The sequence below is a fragment of the Salmo salar genome, chromosome 14, assembly GCF_965601325.2.
Source record: "Salmo salar chromosome 14, fSalSal1, whole genome shotgun sequence".
Lineage (NCBI taxonomy): Eukaryota > Metazoa > Chordata > Actinopteri > Salmoniformes > Salmonidae > Salmo > Salmo salar.
In genome coordinates this window covers 66,441,137-66,465,328 of record NC_138304.1, presented here as the reverse complement: position 1 = coordinate 66,465,328, position 24,192 = coordinate 66,441,137, and the positions used below count along the sequence as shown (strand labels likewise).

The 24,192-nt window shown below is 44.2% G+C and overlaps 1 protein-coding gene across 2 annotated transcripts in view; it reads right to left on the bottom strand.

Annotated features, from left to right (window-relative positions):
• The window catches only part of LOC106570076 (RNA-binding motif, single-stranded-interacting protein 3), a 357,318-nt gene that overhangs the window by 29,069 nt on the left and 304,057 nt on the right, over positions 1-24,192 (bottom strand). For both annotated transcript variants that reach the window (XM_082961094.1, XM_014142038.3), the window contains 4 exons: positions 16,375-16,481; positions 8,343-8,386; positions 3,160-3,256; positions 750-800 (listed from right to left, as the gene is read on the bottom strand). In XM_082961094.1, the coding sequence (XP_082817220.1) occupies positions 750-800; positions 3,160-3,256; positions 8,343-8,386; positions 16,375-16,481 (299 nt within the window). The remainder of the gene's footprint in view (positions 1-749; positions 801-3,159; positions 3,257-8,342; positions 8,387-16,374; positions 16,482-24,192) is intronic.

Sequence of the window (24,192 nt, the reverse complement as noted above, 5' to 3'; positions counted from 1 at the left end):
TTGTACTGGCCCCTCGTGGGAATCGAAACCCACAACCCTGGAGTTGCAACTGAGCCACATGGGACCTATTAGTAATGTAGGGTTAATATAACATGAAACGCTGACTGATATAAGTAGTATTGCAGTACTATTGCAGAATTGAATGCTGAAGGCCTGGTACGTTGCTGAGATAGATTGAGCAGGCTTGCTGGTGTTCTGCTTTGCTAGTTAAATTCCACTGAGTCACACTACAGTCCACCAAGACCAATAAACCCTGTGTGTTCCCAACCAGAAACACATGTTTGTACACCTAAGAAAGAGCGAATGGACATCCAAGTGTTTATCACAGTGGAACGATCAACTTTCAGTAGCGGAGGAATCATTTAGCTATCAGCGATACAATTCGGTTCAGTGTTTGAGTCTGTGGGTGAGTTCCGAAGGTGGTCTTAAAGTGGACTTGCCACAGGAGGAGTTTGAAGATGCAGCGTCTACTTTACCAATTCCAATGCTGCCTGATCTTAGCTCTAAATATATAGAAAGTGCCTTGGAGGTTGAAACATTCTGAAAGGCTCATAACATTCTGTCCGAAGCTCTCTTAACTCTTCTGGTGAGTTAACCCGAAAGGCACTGTGAACTTATCGCAAGTGAAGGTAGACATCAGGCATCTTCGACTTCCTGTCGACCTCTAACCCAAAAGGTCAAAGGTGCATGTGGGACTGCTAGAGCACATACAGTAAATCACATGACACAGAGAATGGTAATGCACTTACTGTAGGTTGCATAACGTATTGTTGATGAGGCATCCATGACGTACTCTGGACCTATGAGGGAGACATCAAATGAAACATCATTTTTGACTTAAGGTTACCCATGCCACCTCTTTTCCCTTACAATCAACAGTGTGCAATAACTGGTTTTCCATTGTCACGCTATTTCTCTGCATGCCAGTGCATGCTTGTGCCCTGTCCTTTCCCACTGTAACTTCCGTGCCTGGGAAGTGTGGGTGTGTTGAGGTAAGATGAAGCTAACAAGCCTTGGCCAGTTGAAAACACACAGGCCTTAAATTTGCAGAATTAGGCACAGCGTGTCATGCCACAGGCCAAGATGGCTCAACCCAGCTTGGGTCGACAGTGGCAATCCGAATATCGAGGGACAAGAACACACAAACTAACCCTGAAACAGAAAAAGACCTACAGCTCTATTGGACTTTGTGAGACATTCAGTTCAACAGAATTCCTGCTGTTGACAGTGAGAGAAGCCACAGTTGAATAAATGGACCATTTAGATTAGCTGGAGAGGAGTATTAGACAGCTAGTCAGAGACACACACGTCTGCCCATTGATCCTTGGGGAAATGATTGGACTCAACAAAGACAAACAGATGCTAATCTTCCATAAGAACGCCAATCCTCTGAGCTCGTTAAAGCCCATGATTTGGGGCTTGCCTAAACAAGTGAGGGTTTTTTATTGTATAGCACAGAGCCATGATTGTTTGTTTCTTCCTCACGATGTTTGTTCTCGAGACAACAGGAAGAAAAAGGAGATGAGACAATGCTTTGTTCCCTAATCGTCCACCTTTAGAATATTTCCATGTGACATCAACAAGATTCAAACTGCGTGTGCTTTTAAATGTTTTGACTGAGATTGAGTGTTTTTGTTCAAAACTAAATATTTTCATGGATGCATTAGTAGCAGCAGTGATGACTTAATAAGAAGCTGGTACATTGTGTGACTGACTATGTTGTCCAGTGGTCTAGTCTGAGGATGTCTGTCTACCTCTGGCTGACGCTGCCCTGAGCTTGTGTTTGATATTAAGGCAGCCAGAACACAGCAGGGCAGACCACATGGCTAGACCAGGAAGTGGATGGATTGTCCACTGTCAGGTGACAAAGTAATCAGGATGTTTTCCCAGCGCCCATTGTAAACAGAAAAACTGTTTACAATGGGCATTTGGCGAATTAGCCATCGTTTTAGTTTGTTTGTTATTTCCAGTAAATAAATACAATTGTAAAACACACAATTCAATAAACAATAAAGGATCTGCATCTGAGCAGATTATATGTAATAGTAGCCAATAAAAAAGGTGCAAAATGCTTCATATTTTCTACCACAAAGAACTGAAATCATATAATTTTTCTCCATTTTGCCCACTAGTGATTCCTTTGTCTCATACTGTATGCTTTGCTTCCTGCCTGCTCTACTCTTTGTACTTGAGCAGAAGATGGAGGACTCACCTTGCCTGGTGCTGCCTTGCTGAAGGGCAATATTACAGGAAGTGGTGGTGGCCAATATTGAAACTGTGAGGATTAATATTCCTCAAAAGCCAGGCCATTGTTTTTGATAAATCAATTTGGGAAGCCTTCGGAACGCGGATTAGCGCCGCGCCCCAGCCCACTTCTCACCCCAGCACTGGACCTGAGTTTTAATCAGACGTTTCTGAAAGGCGGACAAGCCAACCTTCACCAACCAACCCCCTTCCCTCTATCTTTCCTTCTCCGTCTTTATCTCTCTCTCTCTCCCTATCGCTCTCTCTCTCCAGCGCTCTCTCATTCTTGCTCTCTCACTCTCTCGTTCCATCTCTCTCACTCTCTCGTTCCATCTCTCTCTCCCTGTCGCTTTCCCTCTTTCTGCATTCTAATCAGCCTCAATGATAAACAGTGAGTGCTCTTGGGGGAAAGTGTAGGTGAACTGAACAGTGTCTCTTCCCTTCTGCTTGTTCTCCCATCTGGAGGTGCTTGAAATTGTGCGTGTTTAGAAATGGAAACGCTCTGTTTCACATGGTTCCAGGGATCAACTGGGATACAAAGTGTGGAATTCAGTTAGCAGGAAAAGGATGCAAAATTACTATGAAAGGTATGACAGCTTGAAAAAGCTTGAAAAGCACAACAGGGTCAGGACAGCGAGGGAAGAAACTGTTTGTTTTTCCCAACACTCTAATTCCTAACGGGCGTTGCTTTTCTCTTTTTTCCCTCCGTCTATTTCGTGCTCATTTTCTGTTGAGACTCTCCGTCTGTTGTGTTTTCATCCAGCATCGTTGGCAAACCAATGAGGAACGCTTCAAAGTTCCGAATCTCTGAGAGCCCCTTGCTGTTTTCCAGCCCCACAGCTTGCCCATCTCCCAGCCGGTCCCCAGCCGCCCCGCGGCTATCTCCCTCTGGGTACACTCCAGTACATCACTCACCTGATATGTGGAGACGGGGGAAGCAGCAATGAAGGGCGTGATGGACGTCTGTGCGATCATGCGATTGGTGGCGATACTGTAAGGCGAGGTGTAGAACCTGAGGGGAGAGAGGAAACAGAGCAGGTGAAAGGGAGGTCAGACCCTGGTACTGGATGACACTATGTATGTTTGGTTAGGGAACAACCGTTTCCAAAAGCTGATTGGGAATTAACATTCATTTATAGACACCAGTATGTGAGGACATTTTTGTGTGTTTCATGCCTTAGGCTTTTTATGTACTAACCTCTAATTGAACCATATAAAATATTTTCCATAAATATTCCTCGAGCCAGTCTATCGCCACATAAGGACTGGAATGAACCATACAACAGAAACAATCTCTCTACTAAAATACCTTTTATGTCCATTGATCCATGCACACCAATAAACACACCCACATAGTCGTCTATGCACAGATCCGCGCAGTCAGTCTTTGAGGCCGTACAGACAGAGCTTCCTTCATGTGGGTATAGCCCTTCATTGTCTTGTTTCATCCCTTTGCCTGCTCAAATCAAACGCAACGCAATATATTGTGTTTCGTGGGGCGCATAAAAGTTTCATGAAGCATCTTATGGCTTCTCGATTGAAAAGTCTGGTTTTATCAGATCAAAATTGAGCTTTGTCATCACATAAAAAAATGTCCGTCTGTGTTTTCGCCCCCACCAGCCTCGAGCAATAAGGCTATACCATGTTGGCTGGCTTAGGCTGATTGCTGACTTCAATCCACAGTGTTTGGGAAAACTCAATGCATTTAAAGAAGGCTATTCCAAGGTGTTGAGTTTGGCTCTTGGGGAAAGAGCTGGCGGGCTACTGTATCACGGCGGGCTACTTTAACATCCCTGGGTGTCATTTCTATCCCCTCGCTGGTTAAGTGCAATGTTATACCACTCTCAATGGCCCTCTGTTGGTAGAGCGTAGTGCTCGCAACGCCAGAATAGGGGGTTCGATTCATGGGACCAAGTACCCTTATGTAAAACGTAAGTCACTTTGGATAAAGGCGTTTGCTAAATGGCATATATTACAATTATATATTATGATACAACTAGCATGTGTGGGCTTTGTACAAAGGCTACATATACAGTACCAGTCAAACGCTTGGACACACCTACTCATTCAAGGTTTTTTCTTTAGTTTTACTATTTTCTACATTGTAGAATAATAGTGAAGACATCAAAACTATAAAAAAACACATATGGAATCATGTAGTAACCAAAAAAAGTGTTACACAAATAAATATAGATTTTAGATTCTTCAAAGTAGCCACCCGTTGCCTTGATGACAGCTTTGCACACTCTTGGCATTCTCTCAACCAGCTTCATGAGGAATGCTTTTCCAACAGACTTGAAGGAATTTCCACATATGCTAAGCAGTGGTTGGCTGCTTTACCTTCACTCTGCAGTCCAACTAATCCCAAAACATCTCAATTGGGTTGAGGTCGGGTGATTGTGGAGGCCAGGTCATCTGATGCAGCACCATCACTCTCCTTCTTGGTCAAATAGCCGTTACACAGCCTGGAGGTGTGTTTTGGGTCATTGTTGGGTTGAAAAACAAATTATAGTCCCACTAAGCGCAAACCAGATGGGATGGCGTATCGCTGCAGAATGCTGTGGTAGCCATTCTGGTTAAGTGTGCCTTGAATTCTAAATAAATCACAGACAGTGTCACCAGCAAAGAAACCCCACACCATCACACCTCCTCCTCCATGCTTCACGGTGGGAACTACACATGAGATCATCCGTTTACCTACTCACCTGTCTCACAAAGACATGGCGGTTGGAACCAAAAAAAGGACAGATTTCCACCGGTCTAATGTCCATTGCTCGTGTTTCTTGGCCCAAGCAAGTCTCTTCTTCTTAATGGTGTCCTTTAGTGGTGGTTTCTTTGCAGCAATTCAACTATGAAGGCCTAATTCACGCAGTCTCCTCTGAACAGTTGATGTTGAGATGTGCCTGTTATTTGAACTCCGTGAAGCATTTATTTGGGCTGCAATCTGAGGTGCAATTAACTCTAATGAACTTATCCTCTGCAGCAGAGGTAACTCTGGGTCTTCCTTTCCTGTGGCGGACCTCATGACAGCCAGTTTCATCATAGTGCGTGATGGTTTTTACGACTGCACTTTCAAAGTTCTTGAAATTTTACGGATTGACTGACCATGTCTTAAAGTAATGATGAACTATTGTTTCTCTTTGCTTATTTGAGCTGTTCTTGCCATCATTTTTATTTGACCAAATATGGCTAACTTCTGTATACCACCCCTACCTTGTCACAACACAACTGATTGGCTTAAACACATTAAGAAGGAAAAACATTCCACATATTAACTTTTAACAAGGCACACATGTTAATTGAAATGCATTCCAGGTGACTACCTCATGAAGCTGGTTGAGAGAATGTCAATAGTATGCAAAGCTGTCATCAAGGCAAAGGGTGACTAATTTGAAAAATCTCAAATATAATATATATTTTGATTTGTTTAACACTTTTTTGGTTACTACATGATTCCATGTGTGTTATTTCAGAATGTTGATGTCTTCACTATTATTCTACAATGTAGAAAATAATAAAAAATAAAGAAAAACTCTGGAATGAGTAGCTGTGTCCAAATTTTTGACTGGTACTGTAATTATAAAATTGAAAAGCCTTACTTACAGTAGATTCTGTATTGCTACCTTCTACACTATACCTCAATTTATTTTATTTTATGCGTTGAAATCTTGGATTAAAATTACTAACAATGACTTGAACTACAGGTGGAATAAAAAAACATGACCTCACGAAACGTGTTAATGTGTTGTTTCTCCAGCTGTTAATATTTGTCTGAAAATGCCAAGGAAATACAGGCTTTAAAGGCCCAGTGCAGACAAACACTTTTCCTGTGTTTTATATACACTATATATACAAAAGCATGTGGACACCCCTTAAAATGAGTGGATTTGCCTGCTTCAGCCACACCCTTTGCTGACAGGTGTATAAAATTGAGCACACCGCCATTCAATCTCCATAGACAAATATTATATAGGTGGCACCGTAATAGGATGCCACCTTTCCAACAAGTCAGTTTGTCAAATTTCTGCCCTGCTAGGGCTGCCCCGGTCAACTGTAAGTGCTGTTATTGTGAAGTGGAAAGGTCTAGGAGCAACAACTGCTCAACCGCGAAGTGGTAGTACATAAAAGCTCACAGAACGGGACTGCCGAGTGCTGAAGCATGTAGCGCGTAAAAATAATCTATCCTCGGTTGCAACACTCACTACCAAGTTCCAAACTGCCTCTGGAAGCAACGTCAGCACAATAACTGTTTGTCTGGAGCTTCATGAAATGGGTTTCCATGTACGAGCTCGGACTCTGGAGCAGTGGAAAAGTGGTCTCTGGAGTGATGAATCACGCTTCACCATCTGGCAGTCCGACAGACGAATCTGGATTTGGCGGATGCCCAGAGAACGCTACCTGCCCCAATGCATAGTGCCAACTGTAAAGTTTGGTGGAGGAGGAATAATGGTCTGGGGTTGTTTTTCATGGTTCGGGCTAGGCCCCTTAGTTCCAGTGAAGGGAAATCTTAACGCTACAGCATACAATGACATTCTAGACGATTGTGTGCATCCAACTTTGTAGCAACAGTTTGCGGAAGGCCCTTTCCTGTTTCAGCATGACAATGCCCTTATGCACAAAGCAAGGTCCATACAGAAATGTTTTGTCGAGATCGGTGTGGAAGAACTTGACTGGCCTGCACAGAGCCATGACCACAACCCCATCGAACACCTTTGGGATGAATTGGAATGCCGACTGCGAGCCAGGCCAAATCGCCCAACATCAGTGCCCAACCTTACTAATGCTAGTGGCTGAATGGAAGCATGTCCCCGCAGCAATGTTCCAAAATGTAGTAGAAAGCCTTCACAGATGTGGCTGTTATAGCAGAAAAGGGGGACCAACTACATATTAATGCTCATGAGTTTGGAATGTGATGTTCGACGAGCGGGTGTCCACATACTTTTGGTTATTATTAGCGGCTTGTGTATTTTTTAATATCAAGGAGTATTTAACTTTCTCTGGTCATAGGCGTAACAACATGAATTGGTGCATGAGGCAGAAATAATGCAGTGTGACTTGAGTTTTGCCATCAGCTGGAAGACTGTGTCCCCATTTCTCAGCGGAGAGAGGGAGAGCGGAGGGAGGGTGCGTCGGGTGAGAGGCAGCCTCACCGCTGATCCCTCCCTCCCCTCAGACTGAGCATCAGATGCAGACCATCAGTCCAGTAAGAAAAAATAAGATTGTGATAAGAATGATTGTGATCACAAGTAACACAACAAATGATCTATTACCAGTGTGATCATATACCAACATTGGCAGGGCAATATGCAGTGATAATGTATTGGGTATGTATTGGGCCAATAGCCTACTGCACAAACCTCATTGCTTCAGAACGGTTTTTAATTGGTTAATGTTGCATAGACTTATGTTATTTAAGTCATGTCACAAAAAAAATCTGAGCGGTAGATCTGGGCTTGCATTTTGACTCGGAAAGGGATCTTGACTCAGAAAAGGTTGGTGACCACTGACATAGAACTATTGTCACTGACTACAAGTCTTTAAGTCATCTCAACATACTGCAATCATACAGTATATTCTCCATATACTGTATCTATACATTACTATTGTATGTCTACTAAATGGTCACTGTGCTATTCTCCATGTTTCCTCTAACTTAAACGTTGATGTCGGGCCTCTTAATTACAACGTACTGTTACGGTTCTAAAATGGCCAGTGTTGAATCTAATGAGATGCTATTCATTCATCCAGTCTTATTCCAGAGTCATTGAGAGTAAGTGCTTCAGGAAGCAGGGAGTGAGTGAGAAGCTTCCTGTCACAGACTGAGGCCACATTGAGATAGGACGGAACTCAAGGCTCTCCGCCCCTTCCTGTTACGGCACACAGCGAAAAATAGAACACTTTGCTAGGACATTCATTTCCATGGCACCCCTTAGCACACCGACACGGAAGGCACGCATACGCACACAATCAGAGTCACAGACAAAGGGACAGGAACACATGCAGGCAACCAGGCATGAAAGCATACATGCACGCACGAACAAACGCCTGAGACCTATCAATACATCTCTTATAGATTCTTTAAATAGATTGACTCTTACCCATTCTGCATAGCAGCAGGATCATATGTTAACTGCATACCAGTCTGTAACACAAGAGAGACGAGACATATCACAGGTTAATCATTGAATTTCAAATTCAAGTCAGCACAATAAACAGGTTTTGAGAGATAGGAAACAAAAAGGGATTTCAATACACTTTATGCATGTGGGACAATGATCGACACAAGCCTTTTAGAGACAGAGAGTGAGAGAGAGAAAGAGAGAGAGACAGAGAGAAAGAAGAGAGGAATGGCGGTGAGTGTACGCGTGAACGTGTGTGAGGCCCTTGTATCTCTTCCTCTTTCTCACCCTCTCTCGTTTTGTTCCCATCTCTCTCTCTCTTCTCTCCCTCTCTCCCTGCAACCTGTCATCTGCATTCCTGTAGCCTCTCTCCCAGAGGAGGCCTAATCCCATTTCTTTTAACGGGAACCTGCTGACGACAGCAGATTTCATCAGCACGCTGTCCAGCTCTCTCCCCGTCCCCCTCTCTCTCTCTCTCTCGCTCTCTGTCCCCCTCTCTCATTCTCCCCCTCTCTCCCTACCTACCTCTCTCTCTCTTTCTCTCCCTACCTCTCTCTCTCCATACCTCTTACTCCCTCGTTCCTTCAGGAGGGTTGTGTGAGCTAAAAGGCAGGAATGACCCTCAGGAACTAGGGGGGGGGGGGGGATCAGTGTACATAGACATCACCCACGTGAGTGAGGGGGAAAAAGAGATCCAATGAATACTACACCGGATGCATAAGCCCTTAGTGACACGGCCACTGCGGATGTGCGCGGCATTAGCATAATATACAGTAGGCCTGTGTGTGGTCATTCATGTGAGTGTGTTTGAGTGTGAGTACGAGTGTTTGCATTTGAGAGATGTTTGAGTGTTGAAGGGGGGGTGTCTGCATTTGATAGTATGCATGTGCACATATATACAGTTGAAGTTTACATACACCTTAGCCAAATTCATTAAAACTCAGTTTTTCACAATTCCTGACATTTAGTAAAAATTCCCTGTCTTAGGTCAGTTAGGACTTAATTTTAAGAATGTGAAATGTCAGAATAATAGTAGAGAGAATGATTTATTTCAGCTTTTATTTCTTTCATCACATTCCCAGTGATTCAGAAGTTTACATAACATAATTAGTACTAGGTAGCATTGCCTTTAAATTGTTTAACTTGGGTCAAACGTTTCGGGTAGCCTTCCACAACCTTCCCACAATAAGTTGGGTGAATTTTTCCTTCCCTTGATCCTGACTAGTGTCCCAGTCCCTGCCGCTGAAAAACATCCCCACAGCATGATGCTGCCACCACCATGCTTCACTGTAGGGATGGTGTAAGATTTCCTGTAGACGTGATGCTTGGCGTTCAGGCCAAAGAGTTCAATCTTGGTTTTATCAGACCAGATGATCTTGTTTCTCATGGTCTGAGAGTCTTTAGGTGCTTTTTGGAAAACTTCAAGTGGGCTGTCATGTGCCTTTTACTGAGGAGCGGCTTCTGTCTGGCCACTCTACCATAAAGGCCAGATTGGTGGAGTGCTGCAGAGATGGTTGTCCTTCTCGAAGTTTCTTCCATCTTCACAGAGGAACTCTGGAGCTCTGTCAGAGTGACCATCGGGTTCTTGGTCACCTCACTGACCAAGGCCCTTCTCGACCTCATGGCTTGGTTTCTGCTCTGACATGCACTGTCAACTGTGGGACATTATATAAACAGGTGTGTGCCTGTTTATATAATGATGTCCAACCAACTGAACTTACCACAGGTGGACTCCAATCAAGTTGTAGAAACAACTCAAGGATGATAAATGGAAACAGGATGCATTTCGAGCCTCATAGCAAAGGGTCTGAATACTTATGTAAATAAGATATTTCTGTTTTTATTTTTAATACATTTGCTAAAATTTCTAAAAACCTGTTTTCGCTTTGGCATTATGGGGTATTGTGTGTAGATTAATGAGGAAATACAATTATTTTATCCATTTTAGAATAAGGCTGTAACATAACAAAATGTGGAAAAGGTAAAGGGGTTTGAATACTTTACAATTGCACTGTGTATACAGTATACATACACTGAACATAAATGTAAACGCAACATGCAACAATTTCAACGATTTTACTGAGTTAAAGTTCATATAAGAAAATCATTCAATTTAAATAAATTCATTAGGCACAAATCTATGGATTTCACATGATTGGTCAGAGGCGCAGTCATGGGTGGGCTTGGGAGTGCATAAGCCCACCCACTGGGGAGCCAGGCCCAGCCAATCAGAATGAGTTTTTCCCCACAAAAGGGCTTTATTACAGAAATAAATACTCCTCAGTTTCATCAGCTATCCATGTGGCTGGTCTCAGATGATCCCACAGGTGAAGAAGCCAGATGTTGAGGTCCTGGGCTGGTGTGGTTACACATGGTCTGTGGTTGTGAGGCCGGTTGGACGTACTGCCAAATTCTCTAAAACAATGTTGGAGGCGGCTTATGGTAGAGAAATGAACATTAAATTATCTGGCAACAGCTTGGTTGGATATTCCTGCAGTCAGCATGCCAACTGCACGCTCCCTCAAAACTTGAGACATCTGTGGCATTGTGACAGAACTGCACATTTTAGAGTGGCCTTTTATTGTCCCCAGCACAATGTGCACCTGTGTAATGATCATGCTGTTTAATGAGCTTCTTGATATTCCACACCTGACAAGTGGATAGATTATACTGGCAAAGGAGAAATGCTCACTAACAGGGTTGTGAACAAATTTGTGCACATTTGAGAGAAATAAGCTTTTATTTCAGCTCAAGAAACATGGGACCAACACTTTACATGTTGTGTTTATATTTATGTTCAGTATATGTGCCTGTATGTTCCACTGACAGGAAGTCTGTGTACTGGTATGTGTCTGAGTTAGGGTGGAATATCTTCCTGGTATTTTACAAATGTTCCATCCTGAGAATAAATCGTTTTTCTCCCGGGTAACCCAGTATTTCCCGCCAAAACCGGAAGTGTCATTCAAAGCATTATAAAGCGTATAAATAGGCTTATGTCTGGATTTGATTAGAGCTTTGATAAAAAATTTAAGCCTGATGCTACCTGAGCCTGATGAGCCATACATTAAATACATTTAATGTGCGCAAGCCCAAAAACGGCCAAATGATTGAGTCATTATCCAAAACATACAGTATATGATAGGCTACTACTGCACATTAAACATAACAGAAAAACCTAAAAGCCCATAGATGTAGCTAGTTATGTGCTCTATTGGGTAAATAAATGAAACTAGCACTAGTAGAGTCATCTTTTTGAGTGTGAACTGTATTACTGTACTGTATTATACTGTATTATATGGACTGGAATTACACACATTGTTCAAACCATGATAAAGCAGGGAGAGAACATGCGATTCCATACTGAGATGGGCTGTCTGTCACCACCCTGAGCGTTGATAATTCATCATGCAGAGGCCGCAGAGAAGCCAGATTTAGACATTGCAAATCATTTAACAGTTACATTTCACGCCACGCTGTTCATATGCATCATTTGTCATTTAACAGTTTCTGGCACTTTTTTATCCCGGGAAAAGGGAGTGGTTTTGGGTGGTAAATCCCAGTACACCTTGGTAAGCGGGTTCCCGCCATTCAACCCTAGTCTGAGTGTATGCATCTGCATGTGCATCGCGGTATGTATGCACTGCATGTTTCACTGTGTGCATGCGTCTATATGTGCATGCCCAAGTCTATGTGTTTGTATCTGTGTATGTGCTTCAGTGTGTGTATGTGTTTATATTTGTGTGCCTATACAGGGCCTTCAGAAAGTATTCACACCCCTTGAGTTTTTCCACATTTTGTTGTGTTACAGCCTGAATTTAAAACAGAGACTTTGTGTCACTGGCCTACACACAATACCCCGTAATGTCAAATTGGAATCATATTCTTATAAATAAGTATTCTACTCTTTTGTTATGGCAAGCCTACACAAGCTTCAGGAGAAAGAAATGTGCTTAACGAGTCACATAATAAGTTGCATGGACTCACTCTGCGTGCAATAATAATGTTTAACATGATTTTTGAATGACTACCTCATCTCTGTACCTCACACATAAAATAATCTGTAAGGTCCCTCATTAGAGCAGTGAATTTCAAATACAGATTCAACCACAAAAACCAGGAAGGTCACCTATTGGTAGATGGGTAAAAATAAGAAGAAATGAACTTTATGTCCTGAATACAAAGCGTTATGTTTGGAGCAAATCCAACACATCACTGACTACAACTCTTCATATTTTCAAGCATAGTGGTGGATGTTATGGATATGCTTGTGAAGGGCAAGGACTAAGGGAGTTTTTTTAGGATAAAAATAACCGGAATAGAGAAAACCACAGGCAAAATCCTAGAGGAAAACCTGGTTCAGGCTGCTTTCCAACAGACACTAGGAGACAAATTCACCTTTCAGCAGGACAATAACCTAAAAGACAAGGCCAAATATATCCTGCTTACCAAGACGACATTGAATGTTCCTGAGTGGCCTAGTTACAGTTTAGACTTAAATCCGCTTGAAAATCTATGGCAAGACTTGAAAATGGCTGTCAAGCAATGATCAACAACCAACTTGACAGAGCTTGAAGAATTTTATAAAGAATAATGTACAAATATAGTACAATCCAGGTGTGCAAAGCTCTTAGAGACTTACCCAGAAAGACCCACAGCTGTAATCGCCGCCAAAGGTGGTTCTAACATGTAATGACTTAGGGGTGTGATAACATATGCAAATTAGATATTGCTGTATTTAATTTTCAATACATTTGCAAAACTTTCTAAAAACATGTTTTCACTTTGTCATTACAGGATATTGTGTGTAAATGGGTGAGAAAAAACATATATTTAATACATTCTGAATTCAGGCTGTAACACAACAAAATGTGGATTAAGTCAAGGGGCATGAATACATTCTGAAGGCACTGTACGTGATAATGGCCATCCCAGACATGGCCAGCTGTCTGGTGAGGCTGATAAGTCCCATGCGTGGTGCCCTTACTTCCATGTGTTAATGAATTCCACACCATGGCTGCCTGGCTCACACAGACAATCCCCCATAAGGGTCGGCTGCATCGCCATGACTGATTATGCATGCTGTTGGCGTGTCCGGTACAAAGAGAGAGAGAGAATGTGTGTGTAAGAAAGAAAGAAAGTAAGATGAAGAGGAGAGAGAGAAAAAAGTGTATGTGAGAAAGAATATGTGTCTGAGTATGTGTGGGAAAGAGAAATAAATGTACAAGAGAAAATTAGAGTATGTGAGAAAGAGAGTATGTGAGGGAGAGAAAGTGACAGTATGTGAGGGAGAGAAAGTGAGAGTATGTGTCTTGGAGAGGAAGTTGGAGGATGTGAGGGAGAGAAAGTGACAGTATGTGTCTCGGAGAGGAAGTTGGAGCATGTGAGGGAGAGAAAGTGACAGTATGTGTCTCGGAGAGGAAGTTGGAGCATGTGAGGGAGAGAAAGTGACAGTATGTGTCTCGGAGAGGAAGTTGGAGCATGTGAGGGAGAGAAAGTGACAGTATGTGTCTCGGAGAGGAAGTTGGAGCATGTGAGGGAGAGAAAGTGACAGTATGTGTCTCGGAGAGGAAGTTGGAGCATGTGAGGGAGAGAAAGTGACAGTATGTGTCTCGGAGAGGAAGTTGGAGCATGTGAGGGAGAGAAAGTGACAGTATGTGTCTCGGAGAGGAAGTTGGAGCATGTGAGGGAGAGAAAGTGACAGTATGTGTCTCGGAGAGGAAGTTGGAGCATGTGAGGGAGAGAAAGTGACAGTATGTGTCTCGGAGAGGAAGTTGGAGCATGTGAGGGAGAGAAAGTGACAGTATGTGTCTCGGAGAGGAAGTTGGAGCATGTGAGGGAGAGAAAGTGACAGTACGTGAGGGAGAGAAAGTCGGTCCCTCTGGCAGCTGGAAGGACACCTGTACTGGACTTGGTGTCCGGCTGTAGGTCACACAGACACAAATACACACATACACGCACACACAGACACACACACACACCCTCTTTCCCTCTCGCTCAAAAACATCAGTCAGGCTTCCTTTCACACAGGGGAGAACCGGGTCGTCTTGCCATTAACACTTTCCCCAAAGAGAAAGCACTTGAGCTAGTGTGACGTGAGACTGTGTGTAGGTGTTAACGATTGAATGATTTATGGTGTGTGCGTATGAGTGTATGCTGTGTGTGCCCGTGTCCGTGTGAGCATGCGTGACTCAGACAGAGTACGTGTGCTTGAACCCACGTGACTTTGCGTGTGAGTTTTGCATGTGTGCGCGTGTAAGGGCCCATCGTTCATAAGATGTAACGCATGTTTGAGAGAGTGTTCGCATGCCTCATAGCCACTTAGAAGAAACTTGTCCCTTCTTCCAAAACCTCCGTCTGACTTCTGACCCCTTTTCAACTACTGACTAATCACGCAACAATGGGGTTGCTTGCTGCTCTACGGGTGCTCTACTAAACCCCCGGTGTGTTCTGGGAGTTTGGCTGACTTAAAAAGGGGTTCAATGGGGAACGTAGCAAATGGCGTGATCTGGGCGGCCCCTCTTCATCTGGCCACAGAACGGGAGGCCCCTGGTGAAGGATTGGAGAGCGTCTGATTAAATAGACTCACATATGAAACCGACCTCCCAGCGCTGGCTGTGCTGCTGATCAATGACTGTGGGGGGCCTCGTTGACACACACACACACACACAAAGTTACGAACAAACGTGCGTGCTCACACACACATACAGAACATACTGTATGTGTGTGCACTCTCGATCTCACAAGCCCGCGCGCACACACGAACTAACCCACAAAGGCCCCAACAACACCAGCACTTAAGCCTCCACCAGCCACTCACTCATGTCCTTAACCAGAGTAATGGGAAGCCAGGAGTGAGGGAGGGAGGGAGGGAGGGAGGGAGGGAGGGAGGGAGGGAGGGAGGGAGGGAGGGAGGGAGGGAGACGAGGGAGGAGAGATGCAAGACTCTTCCTAGCTGTTGAGCCTGAGGCCACGGGAGGGCCTTTTTACGGAGATAAAAACACGAACCATGTCGTTAATCTGCGCGCGAGACGTAGTTGGGCGAGAGGCGAGCCTTTTAATCTAAGGAGGGCAGCAGATTTCATCAGCACGCTGTGTGGGGAGGAGAGGAGAGATGAGAGAGAGCCAAAGTGTTTTTGTGTATTCTGTCTATTCTAGTGATGCTGCCTCTCTTCTTTTCTCCTTTCTTCTCTCCTCCTTTTTCCAGACGCTGCACACACACACCCCTCTCACCTCGCGTCAAGTCTAGCCAGCTAACCCTGTCAGTGTGTGAGGCTCTGTAGCAACATGGTGTTAGGGTAAACAGGCCTCACTGGGCTCGGCGTTTGGTCTGCTGAGTCTGTGATGGACATGCACACTCTCACACACACACACACAGTATATTACACACAACCATTACGCACACAACCAACAAAGCAGACAAACTGGAGGGTATGTTACGTCTCCTGAAAGACACACAGTCAGGCCCATCTCCACAGAGAGCCTATATCTTGTTCTTTCCATTCTACCTTGCAGCTTCAGCACAACTGTCAGCCCCTGCAAGTTCATATTCTCCGTAGTGCGTAGAGCCGCATGAAAAACCTTCCGACTGCCCTTCCCGTTGTAGGTTGCTACTGCTGAATATGTTAGGTATCCAATTTATAGGCCAGAACTACTATGAACCATGGGTGGAGCACCTATATGTTTGGCAGCCTTGGGAGGGCACTCATACAACCTTGAAATGCAATTTATATTTCAACTCTTATTTTGAAGGTTTGAATCAATACTTTAAGTGCTTTAAAAAAAAAAAATGCAACCTTTTTTCACTGCCAGCGCCAACCTTAAACATGTTTTACATGGACCTAAATTACCCCTCATTAAGACTTCCATTACCTCAGTGGTTAAATGCCTGCCTTTGAACTAAACGTCATTCCAGTGCCATGAGTAGCTGGTATGTAATGCAGGGTTAATGGTAACTGCTGGATGGCTGTACCTATGGAACCAAAATGGCAGCTGTAATGAGTCAGTGGCTTACCTCGCCTTCCCTGTGCCACGGCCGCCCGTTCTGTGGGTACTTGCTCTGGCTCTGGCGTTTCTTCTGCCCTCCGTCTGCGAATTTGCACAGCAAAGGCTCGTTGGGGGCTGCAGAGAGAGAGAGAGAGAGAGAGAGAGAGAGAGAGAGAGGGAAGGGGTTAGTAAAAACAGAAATTAACGTCAGGAGGACTAAAACAGTGACCCTTATGAAGAACCCGAGCCCCTTTGAAGTGTGTCTCCCTTTCTCTTTTCTGCTCCCTCCCTCCCTCCCTCCCTCCCTCCCTCCCTCCCTCCCTCCCTCCCTCCCTCCCTCCCTCCCTCCCTCCCGTGGAGTGCCTTGTGAAACTCCCAGACGCTCAGTCTTGGCAAGGCCATTCATTCCCCCAGCCTCAGCCCCACTGGCAGCCCTTGAAAGAGCATAGCTGGGTATTGTTGAAATAATAATCAGAGTAATCGCTCTCGTAAATTGCTTAGAGACGGTAATGTTTCGGCGCTCTGTCAGCCAAAGCTAATTTCTGTACGGCATTCCCGCTCCCTCCTATACAATCCCCCTATTTTTATAGAACAGCTTTTCTGCTTGACTTTTCATCTTTATGATTTTTTTCCACTCTGCAACCAGCAAGGTTTCTCATCGGGGCCACAGACATAACAGTGTTTGGGTGAGAATGTTAGGACGAGTTGTTCTCTGAGTGACCACAGGAGGCAGTCTATCCATGTGCTCGCGCTAGCTGCTACAGTCAGGAAATGCGAGTGGACAGAAACATTGTCAGTCACTTAGGGATAAATATTACATGGGGTAACATAGCCATTCATCGCCTTTGTTATTTAATATCAGATCCCATACATTCACCCAGGAAGTAGCCACAACATATGAATGGACTATACGCACACACAAAATGACTAAGTTTAGCTAATTGCAGTTTATCAATCGACGGTTCATGGGATCTCGACTCCTCCATATAGTCCCTCATCTAGATAATCGCAGGAGCACCGAGATATAATTGCTATAACAAGTTGTTTTCTGTGTGATACGTAGTTCTTAGAACAACTCTCTGAAGGCCATATTCTCACACTACTCCTGAAGCAGGTGCCCTTCAGACGATGATAAAACACCTTCTGAGGAAAGACAGAGCCACTGAGGGCTGGAATGAAAGGAGCGGAAGAAAGAAAAACAGAAGAAAAAGCCCTTATTGAGCGGTTACTCGTGGGAAACGGGTGGCTCTTTTGGCCAGGGATCGGGGGGGTCTTCAGTGTGTCCATCCCCCTTTTAGTTTTTTTTGTGCCAGTCAGCGAGATCGGTATCTCTGTGTAGAAGGGAACTGTAGAGATGAGAGAGAGAGAAAGAGAGAAGTAGAGTAAGCTAGCTGAAGGATCAATCGCAAGGACTGCGCTATGGGCCGACGTGAGCCAGCCTTGTTCAAACACTGTTCCCTGCACCTGCAGCTGCCAAGCCGCGTGGACGGGTAGACGGGCGACCTGTCATCGTGTTCACATTAGAGGCGTTCTGACGACACCGACGCAGGTGTCCTCTGTGGCGTGAGATGCTGGACAGTGAGGAAGCGACCTTTCAGCTCCCACTCCCGAATTTGACATAGACAGGAGCTTCAGTGATGCTTTAATCTCAATTCCCCAGATGTTTGGGACTCAACAATAAGTCCCTGTACACTGGAGGCAATTCAGTACACTGAGGACAATGCCAACAACACCATGTGAACGAGAGCAACTACGGTGTCCATATCAGGACAGTCTCAGTTGATACTGACCCAATTACTGACGAGACAGTGGCTGTCCTAATATGAAGACCTTATGCAACAGAGGAACATGACAGTAACCTTCCAGTGGAAGGTTCCGTGTGCTTGAAGTGTTTGATACCATTCCCTTTGTTCCATTTCAGCCATTACAATGGTCCTCCCTCCACCAGCTTCCTCACTGTAACCTAGGTCAAGTGATGATGCAGTAGACTAACACACAGAGGTATTATTTGTTTGCCTATTACATGAAGCGAGTGAAAAGTGGACGAGGGAGGAAAAGATGCAAATGAGCAGGGGATTCGGGGAACAAACTCTTGAGACTTCAACCCACAGGGGTGGAGATGTTGCTGGGAAAAACAAGAAAAAAGCTTCCGAAAACTCTCTCTGACTGTCCTCTCAGGGAGGTAATTAGCGGTCTGGCTAATTTAGTGGATCCGATAAGCAGCAACACTGACGTCCCATGAGCAGGCCTACAGATCCCTCCAGATCCCACAGCACAACGGCCAATTTGTTGAAAAATCAAGGCCAAAATCTTCAGCCCCTCCTGGTCTTCCCTATGCGGAAAACGAAACAGAAGAGTGCATAAAGACCTACAGTACGCTGCCTATATTGTGGCTTTACTGGCTTATGGCTACAACGCTTAAATTGGCCGCCACCTCAGTCAATGTGTGCAATTCTGAGACCAAAATAAATCCTGCATCTACCAATTTAGCACTACATAGTGACAAAAAAATGGAGGAAAGAGGGAAAGAAATTTTGGTCCAAGTCAACAATTGACGCTAACAAGAACTCTTAATTGTTCTTAATTTGCATCGCCATAGCAACGGGTCAACAGAATTGAGAAACACAACCCCCCCCTCTCACACACACACATTAGGGTGCCGGCACTGCAAACAGCATGAGCAGCAATGGAGGAAACATTTCACCTGGAGTCAAGTGGCTGGATTAGAAATGACCTCCTCACTAGCTTGGAGTCCGGCACATTGTCACACCAATGCTACTCTGCTTCGTTTACATCAGACACCCTGGTTTCCTACTTTTTAACCTTTTAATGCAGTGGGCTAAATCAGGGTCACACAGAGAGATTCTTGGTAGTCTTAAACAAATCTACTATGAAACAAAAGTATACATCTCATAGTGTTATGGGCTTAACAAAAGAAGACACCTGTACTATGTCAGATATAGAGTGGAAACATATTCAATTTTGAGTTTGCATCCCAATATCACACATCACAGAAGACCGAAATATAACAAAACTGTTTGACATAGAAGCACCGGATGTTCGTAACGTTATTCATTCTGAAAAATATTAATAACATTCCACCCATGAGGCCAAAAAGGGCGCTTTTGGTCATTGACTGCAGGAAAGGACTACTAAGGATTTACAGTACCAGTCAAAAATTTTGACACAGCTACTCATTCCAGGGTTTTTCTTTATTTTTTATTATTTTCTACATTGTAGAATAATAGTGAAGACATCAAAACTATGAAATAACACACATGGAATTATGTAGCAACCAAAAAAGTGTTAAACAAATCAAAATATATAATATATTTGAGATTCTTCAAAGTAGCCACCCTTTGCCTTGAAGACAGCTTTGCACAGTGACAGCATTCTCTCAACCAGCTTCATGAGGTAGTCACCTGGAATTAATTTCAATTAACAGGTGTGCCTTGTTAAAAGTTAATTTGTGGAATTTCTTTCCTTCTTAATGCGTTTGAGCCAATCAGTTGTGTTGTGACAAGGTAAGGGTGGTACACAGAAGATAGCCCTATTTGGTAAAAGACCAAGTCCATATTATTGCAAGAACAGCTCAAATAAGCAAAGAGAAATGACAGTCCATCATTACTTTATGACATGAAGGTCAGTCAATGCGGAACATTTCAAGAACTTTGAACGTTTCTTCAAGTGCAGTCGCAAAAACCATCAAGTGCTATGATAAAACTGGCTCTCATGAGGACCGCCACAGGAATGGAAGACCCAGAGTTACCTCTGCTGCAGAGGAGAAGTTCATTAGAGTTAACAACCTCAGAAATTGCAGCCAAAATAAATGCTTCACAGAGCTTCAAGTAACAGACACATCTCAACATCAACTGTTAAGAGGAGACTGCGTGAATCAGGCCTTCGTGGTCGAATTGTTGCAAAGAAACCACGACTAAAGGACACCAATAAGAAGAAGAGACTTGCATGGGCCAAGAGACACGAGCAATGGACATTAGACTGGTGGAAATCTGTCTTTTTGTCTGATGAGGCCAAATTTCAGATTTTTGGTTCCAACAGCCGTGTTGAGATTTTTGGTTCCAACCGCCATGTCTATGTGAGACGCAGAGTAGCTGATAATCTCTGCATGTGTGGTTCCCACCGTGAAGCATGGAGGAGGAGGTGTGATGGTGCTTTGCTGGTGACACTGTCACTGATTTATTTAGAATACAAGGCACACTTAACCCGCATGGCAACCACAGCATTCTGCAGCGATACACCATCCCATCTGGTTTGCGCTTAGTGGGACTATCATTTGTTTTTCAACAAGACAATGACCCAATACAACTCCAGGCTGTGTAAGGACTATTTGACCAAGATGAGAATGAAGGAGTGCTGCATCAGATGACCTGGCCTCCACAATCATCTAACCTCAACCCAACTGAGATGGTTTGTGTAACGGATGTCGTAAGGATCAGACCAAAACGCAGCGGGACCGTGTATACTCATCTTCTTTTTAATGTGAAGAAGGAAAAACAAACAAATCACGTATACAAAACAAACAACCAACACTAACAGTCCTATCAGGTGCTCAGACACTAAACAGGAGACAACTACCCACAAACCCCCATAGCAAAACATCCCTATACATAGGACCTTCAATCAGAGGCAATGAGGAACAGCTGCCTCCAATTGAAGGTCAATCAAAAACCCTAAACATAGAAATAGAAAGACTAGACTAGAACATAGAAATATACTAACATAGAACATTAACCAAAAAACCCCGGAACACTCTAAACAAACACCCCTCTATATAAACACATAGCCCAACAAACTCCAAACCACAAAAAACAAACACCCCCTGCCACGTCCTGACCAAACTACAATAACAAATAACCCCTTTACTGGTCAGGACGTGACAGTTTGGGATGAGTTGGACAGCAGAGTGAAGGAAAAGCAGCCAACAAGTGCTCAGCATATGTGGGAACTCCTTCAAGACTGTTGGAAAAGCATTCCAGGTGAAGCTGGTTGAGAGAATGCCAAGAGTGTGCAAAGCTGTCATCAAGGCAAAGGGTGGCTTTTTAAAATTTGTTTAACACTTTTTTGGTTACTACATGATTACATATGTGTTATTTCATAGTTTTGATGTCTTCACTATTATTCTACAATGTAGAAAATAGTAAAAATAAAGAAAAAGCCTTGAGTAGGTGTCCAAACTTTTGACTGGTACTGAAATAATCCTTCAATTCTAACTCCTGATCCATCTTGGTTCAAACAGAGCAGTACGACCAAAACTCTTCAGTATTCCATATTACAGTGAATGTACAATGTGCAGAAAATCTGTCAGCACTGATACAATGAAAGCTTAAGCTACTTCCAACATTTTACACTTCAGTTTAGTAAAACATTAACTGCTTTTTTTATGGACCGGCATCTTTAAACCAAAAACAACAGTCCTATTGGCTTTAAAATAATCTCTTCTGAATATCAATACAGTATGCTACACGTCCGTCCTCCATTATCCCTGTTATTCCTCAGAAGCATGTTGAACTGTACATCTGGCAGTCTGAATGGCAGAATCAATGCAGGAATGCCCAGAACTGCGTCAGGGTGGGGGCCCATTGAATCAAGCAGCTTTAAACCATCAAGCAAGTTACAAAAGAGGCCTCTCTCAAGGCAAATGCAGAGGGAGAAGGAGGCTTTGAGTCAAACCAGCATGGCCTTGTACTGTGCGGGTAAAGCACTGTCAATGATAAATGGATAGAGGACTATTCATCTCTCTCCACAACATTATGTGCAGTTCACAGAATAGGATTCATTAAAGACAACAACTCTACAGTTCAACAACTCCCTCTTTTTCTCCCTAGTTCGTAACTACTATCTTGTATCATCGCTGCCACTCCCCAACGGGCTCGGGAGAGGCGAAGGTCGAGTCGTGCGTCCTTCAAAACACGGCCCGCAAAGCTGTGCTGCTTATTAACCCGGAAGCCAACCGCACCAATGTGTCGGAGGAAACACTGTTCAACTGACAACCGGAGTCAGCTTGCAGGCGCCCAGCCCGCCATAAAGACGACGCTGGGCCAATTGTGTGCCGCCCTATGGGGCTCCCAGTCACAGCCGTGACACAGCCTGGGATCGAACCTGTAGTGGCGCCTCAGCACTGCGATGCAGTGCCTTAGACCGCTGCGCCACTGGGGAGGCCAACTCAATCAGTTCTGATTACTGCCTTTACTATTACTGCGTATTCGTATACAAGAAAGACAACTCATCAAAATAACTCCAGAATGAGGCTTCATTAGAATTCTGCTTCACGTTACTTCCTCCTTGCTCGGAAGAATTTCTAATAGATTATTTTAAAAATGGCCTAATTAGGATCAGAATGGTTGACCTATTGATTTCGGGGAGAGTTGAATGAATCACCATCATTTTGTCAGAGACAGAGAAAAGAAAGACAGAGAGTAAGCGAGAGACAAAGGGAAATGGAAAGGCAGACAGAGAGACACAAAGATGTCTGGCTGAGTAATATGTCTACAAAGAGGGAGAAAATCCCTACTCAGTCTGGACACCAAGAGACAATCTGGTTGAATAGTGGGGATGTGGAGGGAAGCGGCAGAGCATAAATAAGCGACGAGACAATATCCCTCATATGTAGAGGTTAACATAAGCCCCCACCACCCAAATCCCTCCTCTTCACCACTCCCCCCACCTCGTGGGCTAGAAGCAGACTGCTCACCAGCCCGGCAGAAGAAGCAGCGGCCCCTCTCAAAGGGTAGGGATTTGACGGCTCTGTGTCAATAGTGCTCACAACAACGGCCAGCCAGCGTTGTGGCGTCCTTGAGGACAGAAAAGAAGACTTCCTGTCGGCCTTTTCACTGACAGCTGCGACGGGCAGCGCTCAGCGCTCGACTCAATGACATGTCCTGATAAGCGGATGCAGCTAGAGAGAGAGAGGGGTCCATTTTTCCTGATCCATATTTTAGACGGGGAGGTGGACGAAGATGTCAACAAAGCTCTCTCCCTCTCTTCCCCTCTCTGAGCCAATATGGCTACACTGTATGGATATTGATCGCCCCCAGCGTTTTCCATAGGGAGCTCATGTGGTACGCCGCCAAGCCGTCCTGGTCTGAGATGTTATTATGGATTACGGGAAAGGACCCTCTCAATGCAGAGAGGTGGTAGGTAGGTAGGGGCTGATCAATGAGCTGTTGCACACTTAACAAGAGTAACATAATGTAGTAGTCCTATCTCTCTCTCTTTCTCTCTGCATGGCTGAAGAGCAGACAGACTGGTCTCAGGACAGATTTGAGAGAAATAAACAAAGCTGATGGATGATGGGCAGATGCTGTGCTGCATCATGGCCCCCAGGTCTCAGGTCTGTCTGGTTATTGTACATGATAAATCAGTAATGGATGATGATGACCAGCTTTAGATATATGAGAGGGTTGGACACTGACAAAGACCACCTTTGGACTAGATAAATAGATGCACTCAGACAAAGGCTGTGTGTGAAGACGAAGTGTAGTCAAGCTTACTAGCTTAGCATGGCGTTAAGATACAGCAGTATATCATAGAGTATATCATAGTGTATCCATGCTTTGAATAAGACTGTGGGTGTATTAGTATAGTCATACTGCAGGTGAAGCAGGGGGAAAGCTAAGTGGATAGGAGTTTTTCAGTCCCAAAAAGTAGAAAGCGCCTAGCTGCTTGCCTGTTGACATGGATGTCACACGCCCACGTCTTAAACTGTTACACTAACTCACATTCACAGCATACTAAAAACTGAGCTGTCATTGAAACTGCTGAATTGGCACAGCCAGTAGGTTCATACACCCAACATTTCAGAGGTGCACAGACCTTACCCGCTATG